Source organism: Sinocyclocheilus anshuiensis, unplaced genomic scaffold (genome assembly GCF_001515605.1).
Source record: "Sinocyclocheilus anshuiensis isolate Anshui unplaced genomic scaffold, SAMN03320099.WGS_v1.1 scaffold85, whole genome shotgun sequence".
Classification (NCBI taxonomy): domain Eukaryota; kingdom Metazoa; phylum Chordata; class Actinopteri; order Cypriniformes; family Cyprinidae; genus Sinocyclocheilus; species Sinocyclocheilus anshuiensis.
In genome coordinates, this window is record NW_015536800.1 from 1,420,651 (window position 1) to 1,443,319 (window position 22,669).

Below are 22,669 nucleotides of genomic sequence, written 5' to 3' on the forward strand. Positions count from 1 at the left end.
TTACGCTCACCAAGGCTGTATTCATTTATTAAAAATACAGTAAAAACAGTAATATATTTTTTTAAAAACTTAAAACTTTTCTTGTGATAGATTTTTCCCCCCGGATTAGGGTTAGGTATCGTAAGAAATTTTCCAGTTCCGATTCCGGTTCCAGTTTTGCCTAACGATTCCCGGTTCCGATTACGGTTCCATTTAAATTAAAGGGTTAGTTCACCCAAAAATGAAAATTAGCCCATTAATTACTTACCTTCAAGGCATCCTAGGTGTATATGACTTTCTTCTTTCAGACGAATCCAGTCGGAGTTATATTAAAAATTGTTTTTGATCTTCCCAGCTGTTTAATGGCAGTCAGGGGGTGTTGCAGTTCATCAGTCCTAAAGAAGTGAAATAAAGCGCATCCATCCATAATAAAAAAGTGCCTCACACGGCTCCGGGGGGGGGTGAAAGACCTCCTGTAGCGAATCGAAGCGTTTTTGTAAAAAAAAATAACCATATTTAAAACGTAATAATCACTTTAATGTAGTTTGCGCTCACTGATGTACACGAAAGCAGCTCCGAGAGGATGACGTATGAGGTCAGCTTTGCGCATGCACTGCTTAGAAGTGACAAACGCGGAAGCGCAGGGGAGAGATCAAAACAAAACAATGGTCACTAATTAGAAGTACAAAATGAGGATTTGTAAAGAATGTCAGAGGATTTCGGTATAAGCCAAGAGGAGATTGGTTTTCCTTTGCTAAAGTAAGGAAACTTTGCTTCCTTTGATCCTGTAAACAAACGTTGGTTTTCACCAGACTTTCACCAGCACATGCGCAGCACTAACCTCATACGTCATCCTCACGGAGCTGCTTCCGTGTACAAATGTTGGCGCAAGCTAGATTAAAGTGATTATTACGTTTTGAATATGGATATTTTTCTTACAAATACGCATCGATTCTCTACAGAAGGCCTTTCTTCACCCCCCGGAGCTGTGTGAGGCACTTTTTATTATTTCACTTCTTTTGGACTGATGAACTGCAACACCCGCTGACTGCCATTAAACAGCTTGGAAGATCAAAGTCAATTTTTAAAGGGGTCATATGATGCTGCTAAAAAGAACATTATTTGGTGCTTTTATAAAGAATATCTCTTTGGATTTGAGACTTTAGTCTTTGCAACTTTACAGATCTTCTTTATGCACCAAGAGCTTGTAACACTCCAAAGAGAAAGGAAAAATTTAAATCGCATCATATGACCCCTTTAATATATCTCCGATTGGATTCATCTGAAAGAAGGAAGTCATATATACCTAGGATGGCTTGAGCGTGAGTAAATAATGGGCTAATATTCATTTTTGGGTGAACTATCCCTTTAACTATTATTATTTTTTCACTAATTTACCTTCATTGCATGTAGTGTTGCTGTAAGGTAGTAAGTAATGTTGAGTAATGCTAGTCCATCAATCACATGTGCTTCAAAGTTTATGTTTTTTACACTATCAATAACATTTAGAGGAATAAGCTGGTTGGCCAAATAGTCCCTTGAGGGCTAAGACACTTGTTAATTTCCCTAAATTAATGAAATATTAACTGTTATATAACCATGTATACACACACTCCATTAAGCCCCTATTTTACAAATAATAATGCAGCAAGGAGATGGTGTGATGCAATGAGTGGTTTCCACATTTTTAAACATTTAAAATGCATGAAAATAAATATTTTCCATCACTCTGTTTATCACTCTTGAAATTACCTGTACACTAAATAATCTAACCCTCATATTTACATAATAATAGCAGTCTATTTATGTAGTGGTCCGAGTTGAAGTCAGTATGTACATTAATGACAATATGGGACAAATAATGTAATTTAGGGGCACATATACAGTCACACAAAACAACGTGCACAGTTATCAAAGACGCGAGTGCGCGTATAGTCGTGGAAAACGATGTGTTCGGCAGTTAAAGACGCGACGCGGCGCGTCTGTAGAGTGCGCGTCATGGGAAATGATGTGCTTAGTAATTAAAGAGGCAGAGCGGCGTCTCTGTCATTTGGTTTGTGACATCCTTCTTTTACGGGAAACGCCGGCGCAAGGCTGCTCACAGCGCTTGGTCACGCATCGCACCAGAACTGTTTTCGGAACCGAAACTTATAAATTGCTCACGGTTCCAGTTCTTTTCAAAAAACGGAACCGGTTCTAGGTTCCCAACCCTAATCAGAATTCTCTGATGAATTGAAACATTATTTTATTTGAAATGGAAATATTTTGTAACATTATAAATGTTTTTGCTGTTAATTTAACACATCCTTGCTGAATAAAACTATTAATTTCTTTTAAAATAAATCTTACTAACCCCACATTTTTGAACAGTGGTGTATATTATATGTCAGTGTTATATTATATACTTTCCGCACACTACCACAAACTGCCTTCTTGTTGAATACTGTAGTCACAATGACATCAAATTTTCCAATCACTGGTTTAGCTCCTTTAGATATCATCAGATATAATTTTCCTATAAACTGTAAATGCTGGACATCATGAGAGGGAATCTTTGCCATTTTAAAGGGATCAAACTAGAAACCTTTTCTGTGTTTTTCCGGCTCAGTGGGCATTCCAACATGTCCACTGTAAGCTCAAAGCTTAGTATTACATCAGGTTGTGTGGGTGAGCATGTAATTTCTGATCACTACTGCTAATCAAATATGGGCTTACCAACAGCCAATTGCCTAAAGGACACTTTAGGATGAGTCAATGACATCAGCAAGACTGCAAATGCAGCAAGAAAGCCTGTTTTTGATGTCAGCATGCAGGTTAGACTTAGTGATATGAATATACCTTCACGTATGGGATGATCATGATGCCTATATCACGGTCTCATCCTTTAAGCCTTGTCACTCGTGAATCTCAGCACATCAAGCAGTTAATAGTAGCAGATTGGTAGAAGGATACTGTTAACTATAGTGCCCCCTAGTGGCACTACTGAGAATGCATTTTGAACTGCCATTGTAGATGTAACCTTACAATGCAATTTTCTTTACCAAAAGCTATGATCATAAAGGACCTGACAGCCACATCCAGAGGAAACCATTCGTGACGACTCGCTGAATGCTGATGATAAACATTTTAAACCAGAAGCAAAATCTTTGGCGTTTATGTTGCTTACAGTGACTGACAACTTTTCTGCAATATCCTCCCAAAACGTGCAAATAAATTACTGCTGATTCATGAGGAATATTCGTCTCTTACAAGCCCTCTATTGACTTTTACCAAGTCCTCTCCCAGTCTAAGAGACTATCATACAATAATAAGCCCTGGGGAAGTCGTGTAAACACTTTCTTTTTGTTTTAATTTTCAGAGTATTAATATTATAATCATTATTATTGTCACATTGAAGCACAATATAATTATCTTAAGGCATCTGCACAGACAATGCTGTGCAATAAAATAATAAACCAGTAGAAAACAAAAATTCACTATGTACAATGAGTCAGATCAAGTGCTACTCCACTTGTGGTCCACAGGGCAAGAGAGGGGAGAGAGACAGAGAGAGAGTGAGTGAGTGTGTGTGTCAGGCCTTCTCGCCGCTCTTGCTTTCTCGACTGAAGTAATAGCGCACTGGGGGACCGGGCAGGTCTTCGTCACCATCCACCTCGGGGGCAAATGATACGGTAAGATCAACATACTTCCTGCCTGCTGAGGGTTTAATCAGTTTATGCATTCTGTAAGAAGAGAAAAAGGGTATTGTCATGGAAATGCATAAGAAAACCAAAAAAGCAATTTTATATTAAAGCTGAGGCGTGTCATTATTTTTGCAATCATGTTGGATCACAGAGAAATGACACACTCCAGTTTTAAGATTAGGTTACTTTACTGCTGGGCCTTACGTCAGCTCAAGTCTCTTGTTATGGCCTGGCATAACCGGCACATACAGCATTTTCACTCCGTGAACAACCATGGTGGGCTCAATTCCATACTCCTCCTGAAATTAAGCATAAAGCTAATTACTATGTAATGTGGAATAATTCATTCATTCTTAACAAATGCTAAAATAACAGATCATTACCCATCAGAGACCCAAGCATTATTGATGTATTTTTAACATATCTTAAATGTGTTTTTAGGAAGGCCACTGGTTTAAAAAAATAAATAAATAAATCATGTTCAGGTACATTACCATTCAAAATTTTGAGGTTGGTAAGACTTAAATGTTTTAAAATTTAGTAAAAAGCAAAAACACAGTACAAATAGTGAAATATTACAATAATAAAAAAAAAATCTATTTTAACCATTTTAAAACTTTCCTGAGATGGCAAAGCTGAATTTTCAGCAGTCATTCATTACTCTAGTCTTCAGTGTCACATGATCCTTCAGAAATCAATCAATGCTGATTTGGTGCTCAAGAAACATTTCTTAATATTATCAATGTTTAAAAGAGTTGTGCTGACTCCTATTTTTTTAAATATTTATCTTCCAAACTTGCTGCCATTATACATTTCAGAGAATGAGCAGGTTCTTTAATCCATATCTGGGTGTTACCTACTTTCAAAAAGTAATTTTTAGTGCAGTTGGTCTCTGAAGACTAAAGCGGCCTTCACATTACTGTTCTGCAAGCTCAAATGCTACACACCCTTACTGCGCTCATGAAATCAGACAAGGTAAAGTCCTCGTGACCAAAGATAGTCCAACGGTCCCAGATAGAAAAGGAGATGTCATCTCTGGTCAAAACAAAAGGACCAAATTATTCCAAGACAAGAAACACATCTTTTAATTTTTACAAGTGCCAATCGGTGCACGAGTGTTGCCGTTACCTGATCTGGGTTCTCTTGACCTGAGCTGTTTCTGTGAGCACCATGACTGGAATGGCCAGGTTGAAGAAACAGTTTTTAAATAACTCAAATCTATAACCACCAGCCACTTTAATCAACTCCAATGACACCTAAAGAGAATTAACAAAAAAAAACGATCATAAAGACAAAGCGATGGACTGAAAACAATAGGAATTACTATAGAAAATGATTTCTCTTGTGAACATGATTGTTTCTCTCACCAGTCCTGCAACAGCAGCTGTAGATGTGGCGATAGCAGGGATGATTTTACCCGCAATTCGTTTGGTTTGTAGTCTGTCTGCGGCCTCAATGGCGTACATTTGAGCTCGCAGACCTGACGCTGATGCTACGAAATCCATGTGTCCATTTGTGTCATCATCCTTTTCAAAGAAAAGCGGAGTCATGCGTAGCCTCTCTAAATACAAAAGAAATAAAAACAGACATAAGAGGGGGGAAAAAAAAAGTGTATGAAAAAGGTTAGACATAGTTGAGCTCATACAGCTGTTACGTGTTCTGTATGAGTGGATGTGTATCAACAGACCTGGTGTTACAAAGTTAGAGTTGATGGCCTCCTGTAGCTGTGAGATTGCTTCTCTCTCCTCTTCACTGCTCACTGTCATTTTCACCTGATCAGGCTTCTTAACAGTCTCATCGGTCTCTATATGCTAATACACAAACAAACACTTAGTAATCTTTCCTTTCTTAAAAGAAAAGTCTGCAATTTCAGCAACACTAATGTATGGCTAATTTTTTTATCATTGGTCTATGAACAAATGCATCAAATGGTGTCTTTGGCTCTTAAGGACAGGAATCCTAGCGGTAAGATTTGAAATCAATATTCTGGTCACGATACAATAATTCTGCAATTCTATTTGCAGAGATTCCTACACTGTTTTTGTCAGCCAAACAACCTAAAATATTTACTTAAAATACCCCCCAAGATCTTAAATTATTATTTCAATATTATTTCATAATATTGTTTATTTTTCTACAATTATTTTAATTTTCCATTTACATTCTCATCAGCTTAGTTTGGAAAACCATGTATTATGTATAGTTATGCAAAAAAAATTGGCATGATGAAAAACAACAGTACGGTTACACATTTCACAAACAACTCGAAATTATGTTGTGTTAAATTTATAGTTAATTCAGAGACATTTTCATTGGCTGTTAAGTACTAAATACAAAAGTAGGGAAAGAACAGATACCTTTTCAGCTGGTCTGTATTCAGGAACCTCCAATTCAGCTAAAACACTTGAAACAGCCTCGTAGGTAAGTTTCTAAGAATTATTCAGCAACAACAAAACATTAAAAAAAGAATTGTATTCAGGTAGCACACAGGTAAAAAAAGAAACAGACCCAGATTGATGCGTTAAATATTCTTTTTACCTCTTCTGAATATGGGATATTATAAATATCAGCAAAAAGGCGAGCTGAGCTGACAACAAAACTGAAATGCCTGATGGAGGAGAAACACATTTTTATATTTCTTTGTTTTACCTCTTTGAACATACTACCAACAGAATATTTATTCAGATACTCACAGTGGGTCATTGAGGTCAAACTCTATGGGAGAAGGCGGCCGTTTGGGAGACTGCCAGAACAGGCCTGAAAACAGAGGAAAAACACTTCAGCGGGGCAAAGACGAGACTCTGTTGGCTTTTAATACAGCACCTCTGCATGAGGGAGTCAAGCATGTGACTTACTGCCGTCTTTTAGCCGTGTGTCCAGTGGAAATGAGTGCAGTAGTTGTAATGCCTGAAATATTAAAATAAAAATGTCACACTGTAAACATATCCCAAAATAAAAACGCTTTATTTTAATGGGGAATGTATTTTTATATTCTAAATCATTTAAAAATATTATTACTATACTATAAATACCCATAAAGGGTTAAAATTATAGTGGTCATTACTACAAGACAATTGCTATATAATTACTAAAGTACTCCAGTACCTTTCTTTTGAAGTACTTGTCAAACTTGAGTCGAGCGAGAGCTAGACAGTGATCTAAATGAGTGGGTCTCCGACTCAGCAACTTAATGACCTGAAATGCTCCTTCCATACTCTCCCCGGCCATCATCCTCTGCACACACAAGCATTGAAATTAGAACCCTAACAAGGCTTGGTGAACACCAACAAGGGTCAATTAGAGTTTAGATAAGCCTGTAGTAATATGTCCTTACCTGTAACACATCCTGAGCTGATGAATTACTCTGCCAGAACATGTTGTACATGGAAGGTTTGTGGGAGAAAGCACTCTCATACTATACAAAACAAATACAAGATCACTAATCAAAACACTCACACCATCTCTAAGTACTAGAGACATTCAAACCTCAAACTTGGTCATATTTGACCTTTTTTTATTATTAAAACAATTTCTCCCAAGTGGTCAAAAACTTGGCACCCTTTTTAGATGTGCAGTCTGAACAAACAAAAAAAAACTGACTTCAAAAAATGGAGTTTAAGTGGTCATAAAATTCACAACTTGGCTGTTTGTGGTAAAAGTTGACTAAACGTAGGAAATGCAAGGAAAAGATGCAAACACAGAGCAACCGTTTTTAATATTTGTTAAATATAATCTATATATCACCTGAACAAACACACACAGAAACGAAGGAGTTAGAAATCCAGAATGCAAAACTTCCAGAGTGTAAAAGATTCACAAATGAGGGTTGATAGGGGATTCTTTAATTAGGGCTACTTCTTGAAACTGAAACTTCTTCAAACTATGTATAGATTAAAACATGTATCATATGTTCTAAAATAAAGATCAGATCATGTCTCTGATTAGCATTTAAGTGGATATTTGGTATTTGTAATGGTGTATTTTCTATACTGTGTGAGATGGCAATGACATTTTTAGCTTTTTGGCAGCTAGCAGTCAATAAAATTCAAAATAGCTGCAAGCTTACAAAGAAATGGATGGTTTCTGAATCAAAATGCTAACCGGTTTGGTAAAAACATGTAATAAAAGCTACTTACAAAAAATGTAAAATAATAAAATAAAAAATACATTTCTTATCTTCAAAATATCACACTGTTGCCTTGGCAAATATTTTATCTATTGTCACTTCTCATTTGATTGATAATCAAATAAAAACTTGAAAAAACTATTCTCCAAAATAAATATGATGGTATTGACAGTAGTAATGGGTACAGTGATAAAATAAAATCAAATCAAATCAAATGAAATACCAACCTTGTCTCTGGCCCACTGTATGGTGTGTTCAATAACAGCAGGAAAAGATTTTAGTGTGCAAAACGGAATCTCCTCCTCTGGTGGATCTCTCTAAGAAACACAATCACAGTTGAGAAAAAATCATGGACAATAGATGTGTAAACTGGTACACACAGCCTATATATACACGTACATAAACATACACACTCACATGGCTGTTGTAGGACTCAGTGAGGAATGGGACGATGATCTCAGTGTGTCCTTTCGTACCCATGGTACCAGAGTCTAACAGAGCTTTCTGATTGGATACACTCCGACTGCAAGTTCACAAAACAACCACTGAAGCATTTGCAATGAAGCCCTGAAAAGCAATTATTTCTGGTGTTAATCATGAATTACCTATCCACATATCTCCGTGCCTCCACGTTGTCCAGTGCGGTGACCACCAGGTTGAGATGGGAGAAGAAAGCATCACTATAAATATCCTCTGTAGCAGGACACACTTTATTCAAATGAGCATCTATTTGCATCTCTGGATTTATTTCTAATGTAGCTGCTGCTGCTGTAGTGCTCTTTGGCTTCTACAGAGAGAAGAAATAGAAAAAAGTGAGAGAAAATCCAACTCATGAGATTAGCAATTCATGAATGAAGAAGAGTGTAGAACTATCAAATAAAAAAATATACCTGTATATGCTGAGGTCTGAAAAGAAACTGCCTATTGAGGTTGGATTTCTCAATCAAATCTGGATCAGTAACGCATATCTAAAAAAAAAAAGGATTTTAAGAATTGGACCAGTGAAGATAAAAAAAAAAAAAAAGAAAAAAAAAAGAAGTTCTGTCATGATGTATATCCCCCACCTCTCCCGAGTATCTGCTCAATCCGACACCCAGAAGTGCCAAATTCTTTAGCATCTCACAGCCAATAGCACCACAGCCCACCTACATTCACATATTAAGAATCAGCGCATCACATCTATACAAAAAATATATACTATGTTTTCAATCACACATTTTATCTGGTTCAAGTTTTGCTGTATGACACTAACTCTTCAATCAATTTTAAAATTACATTTTGGTTCATGTTCTACTGTATCAACTATACTTTTGTCTCACCATAAAAACTTGAAACTTGTGCAGTTTCAAACACATTGACTCTCCTATGCAAGCCCTCAACGCATCATACCGGTCACCCCTACAAACACACATCAAAATAAACATTTAAAGCAGTGATCCTCAATTTGTTGTCCACAATGATATTTGAAGGTAAATACTGGATAAAGATTTTTAAAAATACTTTTTTCTCACAATTCTTAGATTCTCACAAAATATTTATAGAGCTTGGTTGGCATAACAAGAAAAATGTATATTCATTATAAAAATGCCCACAGAGGTATAAGATATTTATCAAATATTACTTTTCCAGGTCTAGAAATTACACTTTTAAAATTAGGCCAATGCATATTTCCAGTGGAAACATATTTCTTGAAGAAAGAAACAGAGTTGCTGAGTTTAATAAAAAATAAATAACTAATTAAATCAATCTTGATTTGTAGTTGTTGCAGCTCATTTTAATGCTTGCTTTGTCTTATTTTAAGTCATTTTGAGGCTCTCTTGGAAGTTTGCTGAGGCCTCCTGGTTGAGAACCACTGATTTAAAGAAATGACAACATCTTACAACAATAAATGACAGCTGTAGAAACATATGAACTAACAAAACAAGATAGTGGAGCTCAGTACTTGGCATCACGCTCACCTTGGGGCAAATTCTTCAGCAGGAAGATATTGGAGGGGCTGAACCACCTCTACCACATCAAGATAAAACTGTATAAACACATTTAACAAAGAATAAATAGCATCTCTTTATATCAATGTCATACATACACTAACATTCAAAAGTTTGGGGTCAATAAAATCCTTTTTTGAAAGCAATTAAAACTTGCTTTAAAATGATCACAAGTGACAGGAAAGAGTTTTAAATTGTTACTCTTTTTATATAAAATAAATAAACACTTCTCTTTTAAACTTGCTATTCATTAAAGAATCCTGTATCATGGTTTTCACAAAAACATTAGGCATTGATAAAAATAAATGTTTCTTAAGCACCAAAGGTAGCACATTAGAATGACTTTATGGCTTTATATTAGGCCTGGGCGATAAAACGGTATCGATATTTATCGACGGTACACCTTCTTCGATAACGATAGAAAAAATGTTCGATATAGTGTACGATATAGGCAGGTGCTATGAGTGACGCAGACAGCACACACGAACACATGCTGAATTGAGTGCTGTGCCTGCCTGTGATGAGGAGATTGTGAATAAATAATGAATATTAGTCGAATTTAAAATAAACATTTGCATTTGAATGTTAGGTGTGCATCAGGGAGCGTCATCAGTGGCGCGCTAGATGCGGTGATGATGTAAGTGGCGTTGTTGCATTTTAATGTTTTGTTAGTCTAGCCCACGAGATGCGCCGCTGCTGCGTTATTCATTCAAAATATTATAGAATTATAGAAGCTCAATGCGGAGAAGATCTTGATTAGGTGAAATCCGTAACCAAGCCATTCACACAGAACGCATATTCAGCGCATTTTTTATACGGACAAATACGACTGCTGCACTCGCGTCTCACACAAGAGCTGTAGCCATGCAAAGTTAAAACAGTTTAAACTTTTAAAAAAACACTTCACGAATTTGTGGAGGTTTATTCCTTTTCACTGCGTCCTACTTTATATTTCAAAATGTAATAAATTCATTTTAAAAATATATTCTTTTTAATATAGCCCTGGTGAGTATTTAACATTTAAAAAATCTTATAGACCCCAAACCCTTGAATGGTAACATCCATGGAAGACAAAACATCTGAGCTTTGACTCACCCACTGTTGAAGAGGGGAAAACTTTCCAGTGAGAGCCTTTAAAACCTCCTGACTAGCGATACCACCCACCGCTGCGGCTAGAGGAGAGAGACATCCCCTCGCACAGCGCGACACGCACCTCACCAGCTCCTGATTTATGCATACCTGATAACAAACACGTTTAAATTAAAAGACGAAAGTTTGAAGATGTGCACAACAGGAAGTGACTATGTAAATGAGTGTACAAAACTGACTTTGTTTTTAAGTGTTCTGCTGATCTCCTCTGTGAACTTCAGGAGCAGCTCAGCATCCTGCAAACAACTACACAAAGCAGAGTAAAATAATCCATCACAATTTTAATTATCCATGTCAATCACATTTAGAGAGAGAGAGGGAAATGAAAGATGATTTGGCTGTCCACACTCAATGAGAAATTACACAACATTTGTCGTTACATTTATAGTACAGTTATGAGAAGCCATTCATTAAACCATTAAAATTTTACAGTGGGCAGGACCATTCAGCACAATGCTGCGTAAATAGAAACTAATGATTCATCGAAATGAATTTTTTACTGAAAGAGAAATTAAAGTTTTCATTTAGCCAAAAACTAATAATAATAAAGTTTTGGTAATTAAATTTGGGCAATTCAACTGTTCAGGGTGTTATGTTCACAGGTGATAAACAGTTTGAGCCATCTCTCAGATAAACAAATTTCATTTGATAAAATCTATAATCATATACACCCAATTTTTGGATATACACATAGAAACTCAAAGGTCTTCACAACAACACTTCAAAATAAAATTTCATGTTAACAAAGAAAACTTTTGACAGAAATATATTACTATTGTACAGTAGAAAGAAATGTACAAGGTACTAAAAATAATATTAAAATAATAATCAAATTATTAAAAGTATTTTTTACATAAAAATCATACCATTTTTTATTGCTGTGCTGTTGTGCAGCACATTGCTTGCCAAAAAATAATCTAAACTGTTATGTTTAATTTGACTACATTTTAAAAGATAAATTAACCTGTTAATGTTTACGCCTTCTTTTGGGAAAAATAAAACAGAATTTTGGGGGGGAAATGGATTTGACAGGGCCCTAAAAATGTAATTTTTGTTCAAATGTTGTTAATACATTGTTCTTAAATTGTATATGGTTCATGATTTCAAATAATTAGACATGCTTTTCAATTATTAAAATGTAATTTAAAAAACAGATCTTGGGAAAAAATTTACAGAAAAAAAGAATGAATTTGGCAAAAAATAAAACAGCTTTCATATGGTCGTACTACTTAGTCATGTTGTGTGTACGAAACAGACACTGACATAATCAAAACATCACTTGAGAAGCACTGTTCCAGTCAATGATTTTGGCCATCCAAAACTCTTTTGGTTGTTGACATTTTGGTGCATCACTAATAGAAATAAACCTTCATGCTAGGGCTGCACGATAAATCGCATGCGATATTTAAGGCGTATCTTATCAGTAAAGCCGGTTCTGTAATCAGCGGTAAATCTCCATCACCTGCGTGCTTTCACATTGAGCAGCATTAACTACACAGAGCCGTTGTTCACTGACGAGCAGCGCAAAAAATCACGCGAATATGAACTTGGTTTTGCGCAACTCGTCAGTGAACATCGGCTCTGTGTAGTTAATGCTGCTCAATGTGAAAGCACGCAGGTGATGGAGATTTACCGCTGATTACAGAACCGGCTTTCTGACAAGATGCGCGTTAAATATCGCATGTGATTTATCGTGCAGCCCTACTTCATGCCATTCCTAATGTAGGACAAACCTATTCAAAACATAGTGATCTGCTGTTGGTTAAGCAGCTCACTAGGCTTGAGACAATGCCAAAAAGATGAAAAGTTGAAGATGAAATTACCCGATGTTGGGGAGTCTAGCATGCTGTTCCAGGAAAGCATCCAAAGCTAGCATGATTGTATGGAGCTGCAGAGGGACCTGATTGGATAAACACACATTTATCAAGACAGAATGTGACTGATTCTCATGTCAATGATAATAAATGTACTTCAACAATGAAAGAGTCTGTCTTTCTGACCTCTGGTTTACTAAAGTCTGGAGTAAGGAGTCGAGGGTCACATAACTGCTGCTCCATCATCTCCTACACAGACCATAGAGGAAAGAGTTAATCATTATACTCCACCAATATTAAACAGACCAACTGAAGGTGGTGTTAACATACAAAGTTGAAGGTTTTGGGGGTTTTGACCAGGCGGAAAATTCCTCCATGAGCAAATGGCCTGAATGATGAGGTATCACCAATTGCAAAACTGTATGGAGACAGAACTAAATACACAAACACAGTTAAATATATGAGTAGAGAACATCACTGTGCATGATCACTGTAGAGTTTGTGTTTATACCTGTAACTTGGTGAGTGGTACCATTGAGTTCAATCATGCCATTGATCTCTTTAAAACACACACTCTGCCCAGTCTGGAGGCCATGTGTTCGGCTGTCCATACACGTCACTACACCAGGATTCCCCTGCGATTGGATGTAAAACAGGAAGTTAAGAAACAACCCAAATCACAGAACTGAGCAAGTTCAGCATTCAGACTAAATGTGACAAGAAAGCATCAAATGCCAAAAGAAATGAGAAGGTTTGACAGTTCAGCGCTCTCATTACCTGGCTGATGTTTTGGATGAAGAGCTCTTTTGGTTCTTCTCCCGTAGGGTCTGACACCTCAAACGCCTCCCCAAAATCACAGAATACTCGCGAGCAGATCCCAAACACATCACAGCCAATGAACTGCACCAAAAATGTATTTTAAAGCATCCAAACAGAGAGTTATATCTATGTAGTATGTCTAGGAATGTCTGTACCTTAATAGGAGGCTGTTGAGAGTGGCAGAAATGGTTGATTCGTTTCTGTAAACTCAGCTTTGTTTCTGTTAACACTACACACTGAAGAGATAAATACAAGAATAGAGGCATTAAGTATGATATGAACATACAAAATAATATAAATAATAAAAGTAATCTGATTGGAATGAAGTTAGATATATTTAAATTAGGGCTGTCAACGTTAACGCGTTAACGCATGCGATTAATTTTACAATCCTTAACACGTTAAAATAATTTAACGCAGTTAACGCAAAATTCCTGTTGCTTCTCTGCTTGCGATCAGATAATTTTAAGCTGCTAAACTCTGGGAAAGTTTTCAGTCCAATGATCCAGTAAGCGAATGCATTCAAACAATCCGTCCAAAACTTGACTTCTCTAAAATGTAAAAAAGCTATTTGCTGTTGCACTGTACACATAATATACAATTCAGATATATATATATTTTTTGCATTTTTTTTCTTTCATATGTGCTTATATGGGCTCCTTATATCATTTGGTTCTTTGGTGTCTTTTTGGAGTATCCTTTTGGAGTTCTTTTGAAGTCCTTTTTTAATAATAATAATTAATTAATAATTCATTACATTCATATAGCGCTTTTCTGGGCACTCAAAGCGCTTTACATTGTCAGGGGGATCTCCTCGTCCACCACCACGTTTTGGAAAGACATCTACATTTATCCTGAGAAAAGTTTGCAGAAAATACAGATTTTTGAGAATCACCCTTCAATCTTTTGGTTTACTTTGCTGAATATAGCAAATGATGACAAAATAACCATTTGAAACAAGATAAATGGTCTATGCTTAATTTCATGAAGTGTGCGATTAATCGCAATTAATCACAGAAAAAGGGTGTGATTAATCTGATTAAAAATTGTATATATTGACAGCCCTAATATATATATATATAGTGGAGACCAACCTGATATCTCTTTAGGAAGCTGAGGTCAGTGCTTTCATCCAGGACATCAGTGGACACATTGACCTGAACATATGGGTTTAACTCAGCCGCTCGAGAATGGACAGCCTCCACCCTAATAGAAAAAGAAAATCATTGTGATTATTGCACATCTTTACAGAAATAAAGAGTTTGATAAGGCCACAGAAACACACATGTAGGATCGTAACTTTATTATTGGGGGAAGATATGACTAAAGTCTTATTAAAAGTAATTTTATATTAAGGTATATAGTCACAATTTAGTTAATCTTGTTCTAGGAAAAAAAAACTATCAAAAAAGGGAATTAATTCAGTCTGCTAGTAACTAAAGTAAGCATAGTTCACCTTTTCTTCTGGCTATGCACATCCTCCTCTCTGATGAAGAAGTTGGTGCCAAGATCCCAAACTTCACATCGCTTACAGTCATGAAGAGTGACAGCCTACAAACCCACATGTGCAAAATCTCATATCACAGCCATAATACAACTGAACAGTAATTAATCAGCATATTCCAAGTCTCCTATAACAATAAAAAATGAGTTCACAATATACTATATACATTAAGAGGTCAAAATTGAACAAAACAATTAATGAAACGTTTTTTTTTGGTCAGAGAAATTAATATTATTATTCAGAAATGTTGCATTTAACTGATCAAAAGTGACTTTACTACTAAAACTACTTTAAAAATGTAAAAACATTTATAATGTTACAAATGCTAGAGAAAAAAATTATTTAAAAAAATTACAAAAGTTAAACTACAAATAGAAAACTGTGATTATAAAATTAGAATATTATTTCATAATATTACTGTTTTTACTGTATTTTTATCAAACATAAGCAGCCTTGGTGAGCTTAAGAGACTTCAAATATAATAAAAATCGTGAATTATAACAATAATATTGTACAAATTCAGCCATGATATTTTGTAGGACAATAAAATTCAAATATTAATTCCATAAAAATGTGTATATAGAAAAACAGAAAAGAAAATATCTAAATATTCATCTTACCTTCACTCCTGCCAGAACAATGTTTTTTGCTGCACAACGAGAGATTTTTAATTAGTACTTGATGGTGTGGTGCTAATTACAGCACCCAACAAAAATAACAAATAATGGCTTAATCAAGACTGTAATCATGTACATGGTATTGAATTTATAACTCATATGATAGGGAAGCAAACAGCTTACTGAAGGAAAGATTGAAGAAAACACATATACATAAATCATTGACATCTCAGATTCTGAGATATACTAGAAACTATATACAGGTGCATCTCAAAAAATGTTAATATTGTGAAAAAGTTATTTGAAAAAGTAAAACTCTCAAATATTCTAGATTCATTAAATGTCAAATAAAACATTTGTTTGTTTTTTTTGTTAATAAAAAATTGTGTTTTAATTTGGATGATTAGAGCCTACAGCTCATGAAAGTCAAAAATCCAGTCTCTCAAAATATTATTTATATTTGAGTTTCATTAAATGAGCATCCCTACGGTATAAATTCCGGGTATCTCTTGTTCTTTGAAACCACAATAATGGGGAAGACTGCTGACTTGGCAGTGGACCAGAAGACAATCATTGACACCCTCCGCAAAGAGGGCAAGTCACAGAAGGTCATTACTAAAAGGGGTAGCTATTCACAGAGTGCTGTATCAAAGCATTTTAAATGCAAAGTTGGCTGGAAGAAATTGGGTAGGAAAAGGTGCACAAGCAACAGGGATGACCGCAAGCTTGAGAATACTGTCAAGCAAAACCGATTCAAAGACTTGGGAGAGATTCACAAGGAGTGGATTGAAGCTGGAGTCGGTGCATCAAGAGTCACCACGCTCAGACATCTTCAGGAAAAGCCACTTTTAAAACAGAAACAACGTCAGAAGCATCTTACCTGGTCTAAAGAGATAAAGAACTGGACTGTTGCTCAGTGGTCCAAAATCCTCTTTTCAGATAAAAGTAAATTTTGCATTTCATTTGGAAATCAAGGTCTGGAGTCTGGAGGAAGACTGGAGAGGCACAGAATCTAAGCTGCTTGAAGTCCAGTCTGAAGTTTCTGAAGTCAGTGATGATTTGGGGTGCCGTGACTTCTGCTGGTGTTGCTCCATTGTGTTTTATCAAGTCCAAAGTCAATGCAGCTGTCTACCAGGAGATTTTGGAGCACTTTATGCTTCCATCTGCTGACAAGCTTTATGGAGATGCTGATTTCCTTTTCCAGCAGGACTTTAGCAACGGACCACAGTGCCAAAACCACTTCCAAGTGGTTTGCTGACCATGATATTACTGTGCTTGATTGGCCAGCCAACATGCCTGACCTGAACCCCATATGTTTAGGAAGCTTACACCGCACAATAAGTAACTCTGATATATATATGTAACGGAGGCCAGCGGGTAGGTGCTGTGCAGGTAAACCTCACTCCCCTGATCTCAAGTCGATCCAACAATACAGACGAGCTGAAGGCTCAATAGTGCCTCAGCAGTGCCACAGGCTGATCGCTTCCATGCCATACCTCACTAATGCTGTCATTTGTGCTAAAGGAGCCCCGACCAAGTATAGAGTGCAGAATTGAACATACTTTAAAGAACTTGAACTTTTCTGTTTTGCAAATCCTTTTTTTGATTGATCTTAGGAAATATTCTATTTTTTTTAGATACTGGATTTTTGACTTTCATGAGCTGTAAGCGCTAATCATCCAAATTAAAACAAAAAAAAAAACGTTTGAAATGTTTTACTTTACATGTAAAGAATCTAGAATATATGACAGTTTCACTTTTTTAAATAGATTACACACAAAAAAAACTTTTTCACAATATTCAAATTTTTGGAGATGCACCTGTATTTTATATAGCCATTAGCCATTTATATAGAGGTTGTAAAAGCAAGTGAATGGTAAAACAATTAATTATAAATATGAATACGATAAAAGGACTGGAGTGGTGTACCTATTTCCACTCCAAGAGCTCCCATTCCACTGAGAAACACAGCGGACTGGGCCATCTGCTGCATAGCACTGTCCCCCAGCACATACCGCTGCCGACTGCACACACACACACACAGTTAGGAGCAGGAACGGTGGATTACATCTGATTCTTAACTAATCAGATTCTGTACATGACAGAAAGGTAAGCCTCAAAGTATTTTAGCTTCAGTATTTACAGTGTACCTGTAAAGAGAGTCATCTATATCCATGGAGTCAGCCATAGTGGGAGGGGGAGAGGGGGTGTTCAGGTGTTCCTCTGTAAGATTCTGTAGGAGAGATAAAGAGCATCTATTCACTGCTGATGACAGTAGACCAGAGAAACACAATCTGAGGCATTCAGTCCAGAAATCTGAGTTTACAGCTGCAAACTTCCTTAGTATGTCAGGCATGATACTTGTCAGACCCTTCTGACAAAATAATCTACAGTAGTCCTACATAAACCTGACCTGCTTGCAAGAAACACGGGACTGGCATCTCAGTTGTTTATCAAACCAATCTGTGTAAATCAGTTCGACTGATTCATTCAAAAGAACCGACTCAAAATAAATATTCATTAAAAAAAAAAAATCTCTATCTGTAACATGAAAAAATATATTCACAATTGAAACCATGACTTTTAAGACTGCATTAATTTCAATTTTAAAATTCCCTTATATGTCAATGTTTTTCATGAGCATTGGAGCCCTGAATGACTTGACAGTGCCATATCGGCTTCATGCATTGTCATGTTCCACATGACATACACATATCTTTATCATATGATCCACACATTATGATTTCTAAAAAAGCAATCTGTCTGAGCACTGACACACGCAATCACACATCTAACATGTATGTAATATCCTCCATTTAAAGGCGACCGGACCTTACATTAAAACCTAAAATACAAAACGAATCACATCATCACAAAAACATCTCGTACTTACTCGAAGAACGTTGAACATGTCATAAAACCATTCATTTACCATATTGCTTACTCATATCTGTATATCATTAGCACACCGGCTAGCTGAGCTGCTCACTAAATTAGCCTATCTGTTTAACTATAAACTGATCAACCATATCTGCAGGCTCGACTTTGCTTAGTGCTCATTTATGGCTGTGGTGGCTTATTTTCAGTGAGATGAGATTTAATGTAAAGTCTGTAGTAAGGAAAGAGAGTGTGAATTAGCTACCTGTCAATGTGCGCGAGGAACGGGAGCAGCACACTTCTTCTACTGTGCGTGAGCAGTGGGGTTTCGTGATGGAAAACTATCGACCGCCACCTCGTGGAATGGATTACTCGGCCATTAAAGCAACATGACATTTTGTTGGGAATGAGGTATACTGGGAACAGTGTTACGCCTGTTTCACACATACTCCGTCTGCAGTGCGTATGCGGTCCGTGTGCGTTACGTATGCGGTGCAGAAGCAGCACGGACTCATTGTGCTTTCACACAGGACGCGTTTGCAGTTCGCTCCTGATCCGCGGCTGTATACCACAAACACAACATTTATCCATTATTTTGATTTCAAATCCAAACGTAGTTAGCCTATACTGAAAGTGCTTTTTTCAGCATTGTGATCCTCTTTTATCACAGTACAGTTAACACAATCTTTCATAGATATATTCACGTTTAAACTCAATTAATATAAACAGCGTATTAAATGCATTTGGCTTTTAGATGTGTATATTAAGTTGCTCAAGCAAGTGGAAACACATTTGAATACAGCATATAGCTTTCTTGTGTTAGGTTATCACAAATATTTTAAATTAAAACTTACCACTGACAGAAACAGTCGGCTCTCGTGCCTTTTACATTTAAATCTTTATTACAAACAGTCCAGCGGGTCTTAAAGAACTTTGTTTTTCTACCTCCACAAGACACAAGTGCATATGTTGCCTTTTATATCTAAAAGTGCACTTTTATTTGTTTTAAACCTAGCCAAAAAGCCCGTGAAACACAGTAGACTTTAATTATATCTATTTATTGTGAAATTACAAAATTTCCGTGTCAATCCATGTTCATTTTTACCGCGAACAAAGCGCTGTCACTTTAATTCAGCGCGTGCAGCACAGCAAAAATACTCGGTGCGTAAACGATCGCTGCACTGCTGCAGACGCGCCGCTCCTGGAATGCACTGACGGACCGCGACCGCGTGCAGTGTGAAAGCTCTAATCCGTTAACATAGGTGCGTAAAAAAACCGCAACGCACATGCACTGCAGACGGAGTATGTGTGAAACAGGCGTTACTTTGGCAATGTAATGGTTACAGATTACAAGTTACTCTAACATGTAATTAGTAGTGTAACTATTTCAGTGACTTTATTAAAGTAATGTAACTGATTACATTTGATCATTTTTGGATTACTTTTCTACATTTCTAATGTTTTCAACTGTTAATCCTTTTCAAGCATGTAAAACAGGCAGAGCTAACCTTACAGTAGTCCTCAACACTGATCAGCCTACTCTCACTTTCGAAATCTTTCATTGCTTGAATTAAGATTATAATAATTTAATTTTAAAGCATAGCCACCACAAAACCAGACTTACTTTGAGATCATTCTGAGGTTAAATAGAAAATAAAGATTTAAAACCATCACAAGAAATAGTTTGTAGCTGTACTGTTTTTGAAATCAAATCTTTGCATAGCTGACAGGAAACACCGGCATCTAACAATGGCTTGGGAAAAAAACAGTTAATCTTAAAAAATAAAGCATAGGCCTATACATAAACCCATCGAAAAAGCATGTGTCCAATTATTTATCTCATATTTTAGAGCAGTCACTGCAATTTATCAAATAAATCAATTAAATCGGTATGTGGGTGTGTGTGGGAGGAAAAAAGAACAGATGTAACCCCCTTTGTAATCGTTAACATTTTCATAAGTAACTTTAATTTAATTACACATTTTTTTCTCAGTAACTGTAACCGATTACAATTACATTTATTTTGTAATTAAATTATGTAATTTAGTTACATGTAACTAGTTACTCTCCAACACTGACTGGGAATGGTAGCTTATATTATGAGAATATGTTGGGAAGTATGGTAGGCTATATTATAAATGTACCTATTATATATGAAAAATACACAATCCGCAAATGTAAATGGGCATCACAAAAAATATAAAAATACCTTTACACATTTACAAATAAAAATAGGTCACCAACTTTATACTTGAACAGCAACAAGAAATAACAAAGACTAAAAAAGACGAAATTGCTGAAAAGCCTTTAAAAAAAAAGTATAATTTACAAAAGTTTATTTCTCATAGGGTTTTGTGCTGTTTTCTTGTTGTTTCATGTGCATTGCATTACTGTTCTTCAATTTACCCTCGGCATCTGGTGTTTCATGAGACCGTTTGGTTCAGTCAAAAAAGTGTGTGTTAGTGTTGACAAAGAGACCTATCAAACATTGACCAGAAACCTTCATATGAACACACACACACACACACACACACACACACACATTCTAACTCATAGTTGCATTGGAGGAGCTTTGAACTGAAAAATATAAAAATACTTTTACACATTTACAAATAAAAATAGGTCACCAACTTTATACTTGAACAGCAACAAGAAATAACAAAGACTAAAAAAGACTAAATTGCTGAAAAGCCTTTAAAAAAAAAAGTATAATTTACAAAAGTTTATTGCTCATAGGGTTTTGTGCTGTTTTCTTGTTGTTTCATGTGCATTGCATTACTGTTCTTCAATTTACCCTCGGCATCTGGTGTTTCATGAGACCGTTTGGTTCAGTCAAAAAAGTGTGTGTTAGTGTTGACAAAGAGACCTATCAAACATTGACCAGAAACCTTCATATGAACACACACACACACACACACACACACACACACATTCTAACTCATAGTTGCATTGGAGGAGCTTTGAACTGCTACTCCAGCAAATATTTTTAAAATCATAATCCTATACGGAAAATACACATAAGTCCTAAATTTGTGTTTGTTTGTTTATTTTCTCTCGTTATTTTTGATGAACATTAATGTCTGTTATATTTTTTCTGTAGCCTATAGTTTTTCATATCTATGATCTAGGATGTTTGAATTCTGTTTTAAACTCAATTATTATTTTGTGTATTTCAATATTCATTGCTTTTCATACAATACTTGTGACCCTGATTAATGATTGACCGAAACAAAATCGATACCAGCAGCAGGGACCAGTTGCATAAACATAGACACTATGTTAAAGGGATAGTTCACCCAAAAATGAAAATTCTGTCATCATTTACTCACCCTCAAGTAGTTTCAAACCTGTATGAATGTCTTTGTTCTGCAGAACACAAAGGAAGATATTCTGAAGAATGTGGGAAACAGAGCAGTTCTGGGGCACCATTGACTTCCATAGTATTTTTTTCTCCTACTATGGAAGTCAATGGTGCCCCAAAACAGCCTGGTTACAAACTTTATTCAAAATATCTCACTTTCTGTTCGGCAGAACAAATAAATTTATACGGGTTTGGAACTACTTGAGGGTGAGTAAATGATGACAGAATTTTCATTTTTGGGTGAACTATCCCTTTAAGACTGTGTCTTAAGAACTAGTTTGTCCAACTAGCAGTTAGCCAAAAGATAATCAGTCTCACTTTTCTGATTAAAATTGGGCGAATCTACATTTTTGTTACTGACTTTAAACAGTTATGACCAGTCTAGAACAAAACAAATTAGATGGCTAACTTTTTAAGACTAGTCTAAGCAATTTATGCAACTGGCCACCAGATACCAGAACTTGAGACACATACACTGTGTGTTATGATTAGTTATGTCACTTTGGAATGTAAAACAATAAACAAACAAAACACATAGGTATCTTACATATTTGCTCTTTGGCTGTGTTGTGTGGAGAGACAGACCACCCATTCGTTTCCTCCCCCCAAACTGTCAAGAGTGTCTGTCTGCGGACTGCAAGAGAGGGGAGTAACTGGAAGGAGGCGTAACTTGAACAAGGGGGCATAACTTGAAGTTGTCCAAATCACACAGAACCACGCGAGATGTCAAAACGAGATGTTGTTGGCAAGAT

General features: G+C 36.1%; 1 protein-coding gene across 3 annotated transcripts; it reads right to left on the reverse strand.

Moving 5' to 3' along the window:
* Positions 1 to 2,348: 2,348 nt before the first annotated feature.
* LOC107656020 (ubiquitin-like modifier-activating enzyme 6) lies at positions 2,349 to 22,537 on the reverse strand. Of its 3 annotated transcripts, none has more exons than XM_016443675.1 (33): positions 22,465 to 22,537; positions 17,830 to 17,912; positions 17,609 to 17,703; positions 15,683 to 15,711; positions 15,015 to 15,109; positions 14,653 to 14,764; positions 13,714 to 13,794; positions 13,517 to 13,639; positions 13,251 to 13,374; positions 13,070 to 13,173; positions 12,926 to 12,988; positions 12,749 to 12,825; positions 11,105 to 11,171; positions 10,872 to 11,015; positions 9,747 to 9,814; positions 9,108 to 9,186; positions 8,853 to 8,933; positions 8,679 to 8,756; positions 8,394 to 8,575; positions 8,206 to 8,311; positions 8,016 to 8,105; positions 6,997 to 7,077; positions 6,768 to 6,896; positions 6,518 to 6,569; positions 6,356 to 6,419; positions 6,201 to 6,270; positions 6,020 to 6,091; positions 5,350 to 5,473; positions 5,030 to 5,223; positions 4,791 to 4,918; positions 4,610 to 4,697; positions 3,867 to 3,961; positions 2,349 to 3,701 (listed from the first exon to the last, which is right to left on the reverse strand). In XM_016443675.1, exons 1-33 carry the CDS (start codon positions 22,507 to 22,509, stop codon positions 3,551 to 3,553), a joined length of 3,174 nt encoding a protein of 1,057 aa, XP_016299161.1. In that variant the 5' UTR covers positions 22,510 to 22,537; the 3' UTR covers positions 2,349 to 3,550. The 3 variants fall into 3 exon arrangements, with proteins under 3 accessions (XP_016299161.1, XP_016299168.1, XP_016299175.1); XM_016443682.1 differs by lacking the exon at positions 22,465 to 22,537 and adding an exon at positions 18,822 to 18,898; XM_016443689.1 differs by lacking the exon at positions 22,465 to 22,537 and adding an exon at positions 18,822 to 18,887 and having other exon boundaries at positions 17,830 to 17,902.
* Positions 22,538 to 22,669: the final 132 nt, after the last annotated feature.